Raw genomic sequence first — 15,430 nt, forward strand, 5'->3', positions numbered from 1 at the left:
CCCCCCCAAGCTGCTCAGGAGATGCAGCCTGACTCAGCATTGCTGTGACCTCAACAGTCACACCATGATGAGGCAGCTTTCGACAGGCACTGCTGGCTTTGAAAAAAATGGGAAGGGGGGTTATACATTGTAAGACCCAGCATGGGAGTCATTCTCTGAGAGCACATTATTGAAACACAGAGATGAAGACAACAACTGAACTTGTAGCTGTGCTAGGGGGCCATTGTACTGAGTGTTTGAGTGAGGCGCCTGCGTTGCCTGAATAATTCAGTGAGTCTGTTCGATGCCATTCTAATTAGCTGGCAGTTTGTGATGAGACTAAATGGTCTGAAGTGGGACAAGGGCTCTGCAGGGATTTAGTTTTTTAATCTCCCCTCCCCTTTACTGTACACTTAGACAGTTTGCCACAGACTTCCAGGAAGTCATGGCAACTCCTAAAAAAAAACCTTAACATTTCCAAGACAAATCCTAACAGTTACATCTTTGTTCAATTGTTATCTTGTGCTGTCATCAGAGCATTCAAAGAATCTATTCAGACTAGCTCATACCTCCATTAAGTGTGGCCTTTCCCCATAAACAATTAGGGAAACCTCCCAGAAAAAGCATTTCTTAGTGCAAGGCAACAGTTTGTATTCATAATGTTCTGTTATGTAGTCTGTAGTTCCCAGTTACGTGTAGGTTTTCAAAGATGATGGTTTTCTTAAAAACTGTTTTTCCTATATTTTCAGGAGATTGTGGAAGGACCTCAGATGACATTAGTTTGACTCTTGTTGAGAGCTGTAGTCATGATCATGGTAAACACACAGTCACATATGCTATTACTATTACTTCTCAGTATTTTCCTCAATGTATATTTTCTTTGTATCCATTTAGATCTGCTCTCAGACACAAAGATGTACTGCCTCGTTCCCAATGATTCCTTCGCCTCCTTGCAGCCGTCAACCTCCTTGTGTCCTTCAGAGCTGTCCAGGGAGCCTGCTGATCTCTGTAACTCTGCTGCTTATCACTTCAGCCTGTCACACTCCTCCTGTGACACGGAGGTAACCTCTCATTCATCCATGCAATCTCAGACCTTCAGGAAGGAGCTCCGTTCTCGAGGTCTGCCACGGACCTCTAGCTCGGCAGGTTCCGCTTTCCCTGACCCGAGTCTGCCAGACTTTGCTCTGTATCCTCCACCCAGAAGAGGTGGCCTTGACCCTGTGCGTGAGCTGGAGACTGCCAGACCACACAGGCCAGGGCTGTGTGACAGAGATGGGGCAGACCCCCTGCACCAGCAGGACCAAGCTGTGCCCTCAACTTCTGGAGTAGAGTGCTACAGACACAAAGAGCAACGCAGGGTTGCTCGCTCAGCCTCTAAGGAAGCAGGGGAGAGTAGCTCAGGACTTTACCAGGTGGAAGGAAGTGGTGGTGGAAAAGCCTCTGGTGGAGGAGCAAAGTCCCAAGGAGGGGAGCGAAGTGCCGATAGCCTGAGGAGTCTGAGTACTCGCAGTAGTGGTTCCACTGAGAGTTACTGCAGTGGCACAGACAGAGACACCAACAGCACTGTCAGCAGCTTCCACAGTGAACAGACCAGCTCTACACATGTGGAGAGCCTGCTGTCACTTTCAGGGGATGAACGTGCACGGGAAACGGGAGAGACAGTATCTGCTCCTGCAGACGACAGGACTTCTAGTATTAGACCTCGAAGTCTCGGTAATCTTCCCTCCAGGGAAGCCAATAAAAACCCACATGCCAATGAGCTGACTGCTAAACAAACTGCGGACACTCAGTCACCTGCAACCCAAGAACTGGTGGAACCTGTCAAGTGTGCCGAAGAGCCTGGCATCAGGACCAGTGCTGATGGCTCAACAGGTGTAGCTGTCACAGAGCAGGACCAGGTGAAAGACAACGTTCAACCAAACTCAGCTAACATTGTTCAGAGGACTTCTTCTCTATCAGCGGGTCGCAGTGGACGCCGGCGGACTGGAAAGAAAAGAGCAAGCAGCTTTGATGCCAGCCATCACCGGGATTACATCTCTACGCGTGCTATGGCCAAGCCCTGTAGTGCTGTATTCACTGGTGGTGGAGAGGATGACTCCAGTGATCAGAGTGAACTCAGCTGTGCCTCCAGTCTCCGCTCCACCAAGCACCTAAGCACAGACAGCTCATCTAGCACCACCTCCCGCTCCTGCCACTCACCAGAGAGCCACTACAGGGCCCTGAAAGCCAAGCACATTTCAGCCAACGCCTCCTCCTCTTCTTCCACCACAGTAAAACCTGAGACAGGAGTTCGAAACGGAGGGAAGCGGCGTACCTCCCGCCGTACTCCAAGCACAGGCAGTGCCAAAACACATGCCAGAGTGTTGAGCTTAGACAGCGGTACGGCTGCATGCCTTAATGATCCCACCCACCTAGGAGCTCCAGCAGGACCTCGACCTCTTACCACCTCCAAGTCAGATTTGGAAGCCAAAGAAGGGGAAGTCCTGGATGCGGCATCCCTGCTGGGTCGGGCCTCCCAGCTGGAATCAGTGACTCGCTCCAGAAACAGTCTGCCCAACCAGGCAGCTTTCGCTGAGCCTCAGGATGCTAATGCTGCTTCCCTACGGGGTATGTACCACACACTGAGCTCCAATGTACTGTACACATTGCATTCTGTGTGGTTTGCATTAGTGATGCATGACTAGTCTACTTTTTATGCTGGCAGACAGAATTAAGGGTTATTAGTCTGGTTTTGTTTTTACCTGCCTTGCAAATTGTTTACATAATCGCTGGTGATGGTTTGGATATGTATTGAACACAGTGAACATTGCTTCGCTGGAAACCTTTAGTCATACTCATGGTTTCTGGCACATGAAACAGGAGCACACTGGTAAAGTTGATCAACTTTAATCTGTTTAGGTGTAGTCGTCCAGCTGCCTCAAAATTGTGTGTGTGTTTGTGTGGGAGTGAGTGCGTGAGACAAGACTGCAGACAAGATGCTGTCTCTCTTGTTCATTCAGTGTAGCCATGGTAAGTTACCATGGAGTGGCAAGCATAGTGTTCCCTGTGTAGATCAGTTAGCATGATGGCACAGTGTGTGCTTTGTATTGAGGTTAGACAAGCAGCAGCTCTCTTATTAGTGTAAAGCTCAGATAGTATAATAGACATTCCATACTCCACATTCTTCAAATTTGCAACCTGATCTCACATTTGCTCTGTCTGGGTTCTTATTTTTTGGCTTCTGGAGTGTACACCTCGTGGGATTGGATACAGTATTGGAGGCAGGATATGCCAGGGCATATGACTGGTTGGCTAGAAACATGTCATAACTTCACTATACACTGTTATATCACAGTCAGTCGAGGGATATTTATTGGTGTTATAATATAAGTCCGTGACTGCACTTGAAGTTATCAGTGGTGGTTTTTAGTGGAGATTTGGCCGATTTGGAAGAAGCCGATGAATTCAAACCCTACCTCTGTGACAAGCTTAAGTACTTTTTCAGTGAATAAGTTGTGCATTATTTATCATGCAAACAAAAGGCCACATTGGCTCATCTTGATACACTGGGTGGTTTTGCTGCTGCAGCACTCCCTGTTGACTTGCACCCAATGCTAACTAAATTTAGTAGGAGATACTTAAGTTTAGCTAGGAGCTGCTGTGTCATTTTGTTGCTTTTATTGCCCTTATCTGTTTGGCATACTTTTTTAGTCTTTCACCCATCGACCCTTGGAGTGTTTTATCTGATGGAGCATAAGACGTAAACAGGCTGTGCCTACTTAGCGGATGTGCTAACTTTAGCTAAAAGGAGCTGCTGGTCATAACAGATCAAGTAGCGCCGTAAAAGCAAAATTCATTGTTTCTGCCATCATCCTGCCTCCAGTTCCACATGACCAGAGCATGTGCTTGTCAGCAGAATTCATCAGATATGGTTTAAATACTGCACCTCCATCTTTAAAATATTTCACATTTTGGTATATATTGGGGAATATTTTCTTGTACCTTTTATTGTGACAATAAAGGTGTAGGAAGACAATTTGTTTAGAGAGTAAGATGCAGGATATGCATACCAGGTTCATTTTTCAGTGACTATGTCATTAATTTGTGTTTCGGTGTTGCTCTGTAACCGTTTTAAAATGTACCTGAAAGCAGCCGTAACACACGGAAAAATCATGTCCTCGTGTCCACATAAAGCTCTCATAAAGAGAGGAAACTTATCCAGTCTAACTGGCCAATGATGTCTCTCATCACGACAGCCCCAGGAAGTGAGGAGACGGTCATATTTCGCCGCGAACGTAGCACATTTCGTCGGCAGGCTGTGCGGCGGCGACACAACGCAGGGAGTAACCCCACCCCACCCACCTCCATCATTGGATCTCCTCTCAGGTACGCCGTGAATGGAGCAGGGGGTCGTTCCTATTGTTGTGTTGCCTGGTATGAGCATGTTACCAGGTGGCGCTCTTTCCTGTGCCACATCACCACCAATTTGGGTCTTCTGCTGTGCATGACATCAAACAGGACATCATTTATGACTGGACTGGTTTCTCCACTCTGCATGTGGTTTCTTTGGTCCTCCTTTTCTCAAGACTTCTCTCTTCCTCCTGTTGTCATCCCATCCAATCTTTTAAATTCCACTTGGAGTCCTTACAAATTCAAAGGCACAAGGCCACAAGGTCTGACTAATCTACTTGGCTGACATGCCGTCTCCTCTCAGATGTGCGCATGATTTGTTAAGCAATAAGGGCGCCCCGCTGTATCACTTTGCTCTGCCCTTCAGAAAGAACTTTCTGTGCAGAGAGAGACTGATTATACTGATCATTAAAAAGCCACAGGTTAGGTCTGCAGTCTTTCCTGACATGATAAAATAATAATATGTGACGATAGAATGTTTTTATTTTGTTTATTATCTGTGATACTCCCAGTTGCTCTTCTCTAGATTTTAAGAGCCCAGTTTTGACAGTTTTTCAGCACACTGGACAAAGATGTTTTAATGTCCCCACCTTTTTCTTTTAAATTCAAGCTCTTTAAAAAAAAAAAAAAAAAGCCTTTATGTAATTTAATTCCAATGTTGTGGCTTGTCCCGATCACATCCCTGATGCAACATTTTATTCATTTTATTACATGGGCAAATCACATCTTTACACAAGTTTAGTAAGTGTCAAACTCAGCAGGTCTCTAGCACCCTTTATATTAGATCAGAGTACTGTCTGGAGTGTATTAATGTTTTCTGTGCTCCATGCTTCCCTGCAGAATACTACAAATGAACCGTTACTCCTCGGTTTGTAGAATGATTAAAAGGAAGAAAACCACTCAGAGATGTAAAGTAGCAGTTGTGTCGATGCTCAAAGAAAAAATATGTTAATCTTCCACTGATATATTTCTGTGGATGCACATCAGGTTCCTCCGAGGTCTCTTTAAACCCCCTCCCATTTACTTGTGCTCTAGGCAAAGCTCTGTTTTCTTTAATCTATCTTACAAGGTCACGTTGCTAAATGCTGGGCCTTAAGCAACAAAAGCAAGCGTGCAGCCTGCCAGGGGTCAATAAACTTGCAAAATCATTCCCTCTTTCACTGATTCCTCCACCCTTCACTGTCCCTTCACTCCCAGCACATTTTTACTTTATGTACTTATGCTGCACTAGACACCTTTGCCTTCTCAGGTAGTTTTCTTAATCCAACATTATAAGGGAAAGCAATTGAGTTTATTATTTTGATGAAAATCCTCTGAATTGTCTGCATTCATTAGTCTGATTTCTGTTGTTGTAATCAGAGGCCTGAATTTATCAGCTTCATTAAGGATAATCTCCATCTAAAGTTTGACAGGACATTCACGTCTTAGTAGATTTTTTTTCCTAAGAAGAATTAAAAGAATGGAGTTAGGTACACAGCTTTATAAATGATTGTAACTTGAGAAACAATAAGAAATAACTTCTTCATTCACAAGTCTAAACCATGTCTGACACCATCACAAAAAATGATTATTGTGTGAGGAGCAAAAATTAGTCTGTAGCCTCCGCATCAAATCCCACCATTTCAAAACTACACGTCATATCCTGCTCACCTTTTGACGTTATGTGCCAGCAATACCAACCCCAACCCCTTGGACTCCACTACTCATTTCCTCCCCTTCTTCCCTTCTCCTCCCAACAGTCTTCAGGAGGCTCTCAACCAGGCCTCCCAGCCTTCTACTTCCCAGGTGAAAAGTCAGCCATCCAGAACCTCGTCCCAGGTTACAGTGCTGAGCGCTAGCGCGTCCCTGCTGGCCAGGAATGGAAGCGCACACCTGGAGGGTTCTCAGGACAAGGCCTCAACTGTTGGTGCCACCAGCTTGCAGGAGGACTTCGGTAGGGAGTTCATGAACAGAGCTGAGCAGTTAGGAAAGAATTTCTTTGGGGAGAGGTGACAGATCTGGTCATTTTTGTCATAAGACCTATATTTTGTGGTATTTTCCTCATGCTTGATTAGAAAGCTGCTGCTTGATATTTTGGATTTGCTCAAAGAGTTGTCGCAGATATGACCATGGCCATCAGTCATAGCAGTGCACTATTTTCCACAGTCGGTGGACTGTTGTAATCAGTCAAAGCCTGGCACCATTATCCATGCTCCATTTATCTCTGTGATATTGTGGTCTGTAGCTAATACTTGACCTTACTTGGATATTAATGTTACCTTATGGTCACATCATAGCACATACCCCAATGCTGACAGCAGTGTAACAGATTGGTATAGATGTCTGTACGTAAGCATGTCTATTTAAACACTTACATCAAGGAAAAGAAGGGGTTGTGTAGGGGCTGCCATGCACTCTTCACCAGAACCAGTGATGAATGGATTATTACTCCTGCTCATAATTGAACTAGAAGCAGATTACTTTTGTGACATGCTGCATGGTTTGTGTGTGTGTGTGTGTGTGTGTGTGTGTGTACACTTGTCCCGTTGTCTGTATAGGACAGACTGAGAGTGGTCTGATGCAGGTTTTTATGTACTCTAGATGTGAAGGTGATTCAAAGAATACTCAAGTGAAGATGTGGTTTTTGGAACATCTGTGAACAACTAGATGAAGTATATTATCTTTCGAAATGTTTCTGAAAATTTCATCATGCCATGTCCTCCTGAGATCCCGCCTATTCGTTATGTTCTCTGTAGTGGACTAAAAAAAGTTCAACTGAGAGATTTTTCTTTAACTTGGTTCTCAGGAGGATATGCATTGCACAAACGGTCAGGTCCTTAACAGAAAGGACTTCAATAGAAATGGGTTGTAACAAATTCCTGAAAGTGATTTTTTTTTTTTTTGTCTTGCTGGAATCCTAATTTCTATCACTGAGAGGCAGAAAATGTACTTAAAATATTTTAAATGTCTAGCTAGGCTTTTTTATTTATTTATTTATTTTATTGCATTTTCCCCACACTTTTAATACCCATTACATTCAGTGGATTCATACTGGAGGGTTTGGATTTGATAGAAAGGCTTAGTACATCTGTAATTTTTGGGTGGTGTTTTGTACCTCATCACAAAAAAGTGCAGTAAAACTACTCTGAAGCAACAGACATGTATTAGGAAAAATCTGACCACTTGTCAAGACTGAGCAGGAAATGAGTGACTTGCCTACAGCCACTGGGAGGAGGCACTTTCACTGCATAATCACATTAGCTCAGATGAATACAGCAATATTGTCAAATCCATCTAATTCTCCACATATAAACATGTAATTTAATGAAATTACTCCCACAGACGACGCCACTCTGTGCTTGTGATTTCCATGGACTGACTCTGCGTCTCTTTCTTTTTGTTGTGTGCCTCCAGGAAAGCTCACTCCCTCTTTATATGAGGCTGGCGGATGTGATATGTCGCTGGTCAATTTTGAACCTGCAACCAGACGAGCCTCCAATAACATATGGTTAGTATCAGAATGATCACCTGATTTGTGTAGTGGGTTTTTAGACGACGGGATACAAACCCTGAGCTTTTTGTGTTTTTAATCAGGAGGTAGCAGTTTTCTCTAAAGAGCTGCGAAATGATTGGTTAAACGAAAGCATCTACCAGTACCTCTAAGGTTTCTCGTGGGTGGATTCTGTTACCTTTTCTTCTGTACCATGCTAGACCTTTTTCCCTGGTTTCCATTGTCATAAAATACAAGAACTTTCTGATGGCAGTAGCTTCACATTTAACAAAATGCCACTGAAAGAGAAGAAGTCTTAATCTTCTCATTAAGCTTTGAAGGATTTAAACACCATAACACATGCCCTGATGATTTTTGCTTGGTCAGCATTTTTTGAGTTTTGAAATCGGATCACTTACCTTGATTTAAATTGAAATAAATACATTACTAACTTTGTCAAGTTAGCTTGCTGACCTTTTCTTGATTGTAGTGTTTTGCTAGTCGCTGCAGTGAGTTCCTCATGTCTCCAACGGTTATTTTTAATGGAACCCTAGCTTAAAAGGAAAACATGACTGTACAGTACAAAAACACAGCAAATTGCCTATTGGCTATTTAGTTTGAGGTCATCAGGAAATGAATCATGGTTTAATACAGTAATTGCAGCAGATGCTTTTCTTTCATCAGTGTTCTCATTTTCTTTATACCCCGCAGGGATACGGACTCCCACCTCTCCAGTTCTACCTCAGTTCGCTTTTACCCTCATGACCTGGTGTGTACCCAACCAGTGAGCTCCTTTTGGCATGTATGTTTGTGAAAAAAAAGGAGACTTTCACATCTCAAATGTCTACTTGACCAGTTTAAAATGGTTTTACGTGGTTATACAGTACTGTGCAAAACTCTCAAGCCACCTATTGTTTCTTTGTTTTGCTCAGGAAATGGGGAATAGGTGAAGCAATTTACAATTTGATACATGTGTGCAAATTCAGTACATAAGAAAAAAAAACTGTTTACGTAATGTATCTGAGAAGGTTTCACCAAACAGTCCATGAATGAAAGGACCGATACATCTGTTAAATCTTTTCTCAGGTCTCAGCTGGAGTTTTTCTTATTTCCTAAAGACTTTGAGATAGTGTTCATCTGCTGTTAGTTGTTTTTAACCCTGCCACTTCTTTTCTTTGTCATTCCCTTTGCAGTTTTCATTATTGAAAAAAAAATTTTTTAGGACACTTACCAGATTTTCAGCAAATAGCTCTTTAGGACTCACCCTGTTGTTGCAAAAAAGTATTTTCTGTCTGTTAAACTATTTAACTAAAGAAACCGGAACAAACTGTATATTTTGCAACAGGCAGGTGTCTCAAGGTACACTTTAAAATTGGCTCTTTGCTAAGTTGTTTGTTATGTGTAGACACAACACTGCTTTAACCTTTGAGATTTAGGCTTACATAAAAAGGCACCAAAGTTATTGCTAAAGAAGACTTAAAAGGTCTGGCTCTTTGAGAGCCAAACATAAAGACACAGGGGAAGGGTGGCTACAGACTTTTGCAAAGTACTGTATGTGCTCTGCTTCTTTTGCCAATATGCAACAAAGATGTCTTCAGTGGTGTTGTCTAACCAAGTATGCAACAAGGGCTCATAGGGTTTGAAGAGTGAACGGGATGTGATGATGCAAGCTTTGACCTGTGTGAAAGCCAAAATCAAATATTTAATTGTACTAAAAGAAAATGTTTAATGCTGTTAAAGCTTTATTATTACTCCTATATGATCTCTTTATCTTGTTGTAATGTAATCAATTTCTTCTTTATTCCAAATCATGTCTTTTGGACATTTGTCTGATTGTGGGATAGATCTCCCTCCCTCAGATCCGTTTGAACCGTCTGCTGACTATGGACCCAGAGCTGCTGGAACAGCAGGACGGAGATCTGAGTCCGGAGCTTCAGGATGCACCACTGGGACAAGAGGATCCTGCGGGCTCTGCTGCAGCTGGGAAAGCGAAGCAGTACTACCGTCTGTGGCTTCTCCCGTACCTGTGGGTCGGCCTGCACTTTGACCGACTTACCCTGCTGGCGCTGTTCGACAGGTAGGGCTTCACATCAGGTCATTTCCATCTGCTTCAGCTTTATTTTTACAAAGCACCATTGGTGACCTCAATGCAAATTTTAAATTCGGTGTGTCACGTGCATACTTCATCACAATTTAGTCGGACTCAAAAATACTGAATGTTGGACTTGTCTAGAACTTTTCTACTAGAAAACCGGTTTGTTTTTTAGATAAATTAGATTATTTAGAAAATTGATATTTCTTTTTATGAAATGTCTGCCTATCACAGCATGAGCCATTTATTTAATCAGTTCCAATTAAATTAAAAAGCAGGCCAAGTGGGTTGCAGCAGTGTCTGACTAATGAACAAAAAGAGATCCCCTAGTTTGAGACTGACATTTCTCCTAGAGCATTCGGCTCCTTAAGAACTACCTAACTGTATTTCAAGCACATACATGTATAAATTTTCCTTAAATGTCACCCATTGCAGGATATTTTGTGCCTGCTTTTGAAGAATAAAGTGAAATTCAATAGAAATAATTTTTGATGTTACTTTGCTTTATAAGTGTATACCTGAAATTGTCTCAGCTTGCAAAAACATCTATCTGTGCATTATTAGCTGAGGTTTACTAGTCCAAAATACAAAAAAACAGGCCTTTTATTTAAATCACACAAGAAGCCTTTAATTGAAACAAACAAACAAAACTACAATCTGCTCTCCATTGTCCAGTCAGAATTACAGCATTACATTCACTACTCAAAGAGATCAACAGGTTAGCTTGTGCTTTCCAAACATTCAGAGATGAACTTTTTTTTTTTAAGTTGATCTCGCACACGCTAGCCACGCAATCACGTGACGCACACTCCTCCGTCGTGCTAAGGTCATGACCTGGGTTATACCATGTCGCAAGTTTTGTGAGGCACTTTTGTGATATTTAATGGATTGGGTTATTTATTTATTTTAAATTTCTCCCCGATATCCGATCCAGTAAATTAGGTCATTACTGGGCCGATACTGTATATCAGATCGGTCAATCCCTGCTTATTAACAGTGCTTTTGTTGTGAAACATTTTGTAGCAACAGCTTGGTGGGATCGCTTTGTTTGTTTTGTTTGCCGTAATTTTTAATTTGTGTTGATTACATTGGCTTCATACTGCTGTCAGCTTTTGTTGTGAACATTTTAGGATGTTAGATATTAAGTTTCTGTCGTAAACATTTTTGTTTAGCAGTTTCCTGCAAAAGTCTTGTCTTCAAATAGTAAACTCAAAAGCTGTTATGGTAATCGACAGTACTGTGCTAAAGTCCTGAGCCAAAGTCCTGAGCCACACCTTATTTCTTTATATTTTGTTTCCAAAGTTGAATTGAGGAATAGTTCTCCAGGCTTTCTGAAGGTCGTTCAAAGTTTTTCTTTGGACATGGGATCCTTTTCACTTCACGTTTTTATTTTTATTTTTTAAAGCCAATTAACATTGACCTCTGAATCATTCAAGCATTGTGTGTGTTTACATAACAGAGAACAAATTTTAAATTGTCTTTTGGTACTTTGTTATTAGCAGTCTGTATCAAAAACACACGATTTCTTCCCTTGTCTTTAGTTAAATCTATGCAAAATGTCAAATACAGCACAGATTACAGGCATAAATTTGTATTTTTGCACCAAAAAGGGGATCAGCCAAAAAGTAACATGTCTCAGCATGGTGTGCAGTGTAGCCCTGAGAAATTAGAGAAAACAAATTGTACAATTTGAGGACGAAAGTAAAAACTAAGAGGCCTTCCTGCGATAAAGATGATATTTGACGACAACCCCATTCCCTAATGACAAGTTATGACACCTCAATATCTATCAATGAAGACTATGTTTGAAGTTTTTCCCAAGTGTAGCTGTAGTAAGCTGTACAGGCAGAGATCACCCTCAGTAACCCATTGATTATGTTCTGGAAGGAGGCCAGACAGAAATGGCTCTGATCAGAAAAGAGAAGAAAGGGTTAATAACCTTGATTAGCTTTTGGCAGCAGCTTCATTTTTCATCATGACAATTATCCCAAACATACTACCAGGGCACTAAATGCATACCTGGATGGAAAAACACACAATGCAACACCTTTGGTCATGGACTGGCTTCCCCAGAACCCAGACCTTAAGAATGCATGCCTAAGAGAGTTTTTGTTCTTTTTCTTTCTTCTTCAAAAACAGGATAGCTCAGGACTTTTGCACAGCACTGTTGTCAATTCTGTTTCTGTTTCTGGATTCAGCAAGAACATCAGCCACATTGTTAAGTCTTTGAAAATAAAATCATTCATCTTGCTTGGGGATTTGGAGTCTCTGCTTTCTATCACTTGCCTGTAATTATCTCTATGTGGGAGTTACTCAGTCAGACTTGTCTAGCTGTAAGCTTCTCAACAGCAGCAAGAAGAATAACCACAGTTGGCAGTGAAAGAATTGATTTTTGATTTGTTGTTTTTTAAAGCACCACGTGGATCTCTGCAGTCAATATTATCCTCCTAAGTCGCTCCAGTTTGCTGACCCATCACCACATGCTGCCAGTTTAAATGGAGAGCTGTTGACATTATTTATTTGTTGATCCCAGTCTTTGGAACAGTTTTTTTTCTTCTCTGTTAAACCTTCCAAATAATTTTTGAATTGACTTTTTCCCAATTGTTACAGGAACCGTGAGGTTTTAGAGAATGTGTTGGCAGTGGTGCTGGCTGTCCTTGTGGCCTTTCTGGGTTCCGTGCTGCTGGTTCACGGCTTCTTCACTGATATCTGGGTCTTTCAGTTCTGCCTCGTCATTGCAAGCTGCCAGTATTCCTTACTAAAGGTGAGTAGCTGGGTGTACAGGACTCAACCTTAAAGTGCAACAGAGGAGCACTGCTGCAAAGAAGCAGTTTAAAAGCTGCAAAATGTGTTAGGCATGCCTGCAGAGGTTTGTTATGCCTTTAAGGGAATAGCTGGTGCAAAAATAAAAATGATTTATTTCTTTACTTAGGAGAGTTTGTAATAACATGTTCGTACGAGGTATGTCAACATTATCATTTTAATTGTGCCTTTCTTTATCGACAGAGTGTTCAACCAGACTCCTCTTCCCCTCGTCATGTAAGTATGTCATTTGCAAATCATTAGAACAGGGAGACTTATTGAGAAATGACATCAAAACAAGATATTAAATGGATTTTATATAAGAAGTAGAAAAAGTAGAAAGTCAGTAGTACTTTGAAGCTCTGTAGTTATTATTCAGCAGCTTTTTGTTGCTTTGTTGTGGTCCTGAAAGATGATGCTGCTCCACCCCCACCCCCCACCCCTTCCTTGTGAGCCTGGGTGTTCCTCCCTCCCTTGCGTCAGTGGCCTGCTCTGAAACGGCGTCTTTTATTAATGCAGCTCATACTCAGCTGCAGGCACAAGCTTTAAATAGCTGGTCAGAGTTTAGACCACAGCTCACTCTCTTACTCTTTGTCTCTGTCTCTCTCTCTCTCTTTCCCCCTGGGTGTCCTCTCATCTCACCTCAAGGACTTTATTCCTTCCCATTTCTCGACATTTCGGGGTGGGGAGATAAAAAAAAAAGTCTTTTTAATCTGATTGGTGGTGCGTGAGCTGTCGCTGCCTCCCAAAGTAGAAAAGCAGGACATCTTATAGCCTCTTGGGTTGCAACCTGCACGCTGCAGATATGCATCCTCCTTCTCCTGTGAAACCTTACACTTGATACTATTTCTGTTTATACCTGTGTCACTCTCCATGGGGCTGATATAACACTGATGCCTTTAAAGAACGATTGTTAGAATGATTGTTGTATTACACTTGGCAGTTACTGTTTTTTGCTGTTATCCAAGGTTTAAAACAAGTGCGCACGCTAGCATTATGGCTTTTTATCTTGCTTAATAAATACTATGACAACAGACAATTGTTATTTAGAAAGAAAAATGTAAAACATTAGGATTTCTCTCCTTTTTTGCTTATTTTAATACACAGGGTATGTCTTACTGAGCTATATTGAACCACAAAAAAATGTTTCTTTAATGATCCATTTGTATCCTCATACCCTTGTCCCTGCAGGGCCATAATCGTATCATAGCATACAGCCGGCCTGTCTATTTCTGCCTGTGCTGTGGCCTCATTTGGCTGCTCCACTACAGCAGTCTGCGGACCACTTCCTCTCGCTTCACCCTGTATGGAGTCGCACTCACCAGCTCCCTGGTGCTCACCTCTGCCAGGGACCTCGTCATAGGTGAGTACACTACCTTGTTACTTCTTTGTACTCTGTGAATAACAATCAGTGTTTAAAGGAAAGTCAAAGAGAAACATGCCAAAATGCTAAATCCTGGATGTTTTAGAAGTGATTTAATGAAAGGGGGTGACGTAGCAAGACAACTTTGAGCAGCACAGTTTGGGTGTGTATGTGTGCAAAAGCTGGAGGCTGAATCCAGGCCAGGAAATGCTTTAAAAGTTATAAGTAAACATATTAAGGGCCCTAAAAAGTTTGCTTATCCTGCAAGTGGCCATAAGCACTTTATCTGATAAAATATTAATGACTAAATAAGGAACTTTCAAAGCTGACAAAAGCATTTTTGGAAAAATTTATTGAGAATATTAAGAGTTAAATTTCAGGACTCATCTGATGTAGAATTCCTGGTGTGAGCAGTAATAACCAAACAACCCAGCAGCTATCATGAGATGTTGAAAGTGTTTTAAACTATGGAAGCACTGACAAAATAGCCCGAGTTCAGAAATCTCTAAAGTAATCCAAATGGTTCTAACGTTTGCCACCATTAATAAGATGTATGAAATAGGTTTCTGGGATCTGATCCATTGATTTTGCAACAGTCATAAAGTGCAGACTGTGTGTGAGCAACAAATCTCTACTAAAAACAAAATTTTTCTTTTGGTTTATATAGATATTAAATGCTCCTTTCATCAACCCATAATCAATAATTATTGCTGCATTGTCTTTGGAGACGTTGCTGTACACTATTAGGAACCAGTAATATTTGAAGTGAGCCTCAGGGTATTGTTTCCTGTGTGTGAAAGGTGATTCCTGCAAATTACAGAATTATAGGATGATAAATGTGTTTAATTTTGCTTTGCTTGCTTCTCCCTGCAGTCTTTACTCTGTGTTTTCCCATCATCTTCTTTGTGGGGCTGCTGCCACAAGTCAATACGTTCGTCATGTATCTCTTCGAGCAGCTGGACATCCATGTGTTCGGGGGCAATGGTGAGTAACTTTTAGATACACAACTTTTCTGCAGGGGTGACTTTGACCTCTACAGGATGAGACGTCAGCCACTTATCCACGTTGCTTTACCTTATACATTATGATATACCAGGCATCATAAGAGGCCACTGTGCTGATTTCAATTCTGCCTGCCCTTGTTGCTGTCAGTTTGAGTGCTCTCATTGCTGACATCCTCCCTGTTCCCTTTGCAGCCTCTACAAGCCTTCTGTCAGCACTGTACAGCATCCTGCGCAGCATCGTCACTGTCGCTCTGCTTTACGGCTTCTGCTACGGAGCTCTGAAGGTGAACGCAAACAATGCCTAATAACGACTAAACACAAAGTGCAAGTGA

The 15,430-nt window shown here is 41.9% G+C and overlaps 1 protein-coding gene across 1 annotated transcript in view; it reads left to right on the forward strand.

Moving 5' to 3' along the window:
- Positions 1–15,430, forward strand: part of pcnx1 (pecanex 1) — a 34,731-nt gene that overhangs the window by 9,157 nt on the left and 10,144 nt on the right. The window contains exons 4-14 of the mRNA XM_013914232.1: positions 1,569–1,583; positions 4,181–4,344; positions 6,108–6,301; positions 7,762–7,855; positions 8,549–8,606; positions 9,682–9,914; positions 12,540–12,693; positions 12,936–12,968; positions 13,923–14,094; positions 14,968–15,078; positions 15,291–15,382. Of these exons, the coding sequence (XP_013769686.1) occupies positions 1,569–1,583; positions 4,181–4,344; positions 6,108–6,301; positions 7,762–7,855; positions 8,549–8,606; positions 9,682–9,914; positions 12,540–12,693; positions 12,936–12,968; positions 13,923–14,094; positions 14,968–15,078; positions 15,291–15,382 (1,320 nt within the window). The remainder of the gene's footprint in view (positions 1–1,568; positions 1,584–4,180; positions 4,345–6,107; positions 6,302–7,761; positions 7,856–8,548; positions 8,607–9,681; positions 9,915–12,539; positions 12,694–12,935; positions 12,969–13,922; positions 14,095–14,967; positions 15,079–15,290; positions 15,383–15,430) is intronic.

Source organism: Pundamilia nyererei, unplaced genomic scaffold (genome assembly GCF_000239375.1).
Source record: "Pundamilia nyererei isolate P.nyererei 1_Seehausen unplaced genomic scaffold, PunNye1.0 scaffold00179, whole genome shotgun sequence".
NCBI classification, from domain to species: Eukaryota; Metazoa; Chordata; class Actinopteri; order Cichliformes; family Cichlidae; genus Pundamilia; species Pundamilia nyererei.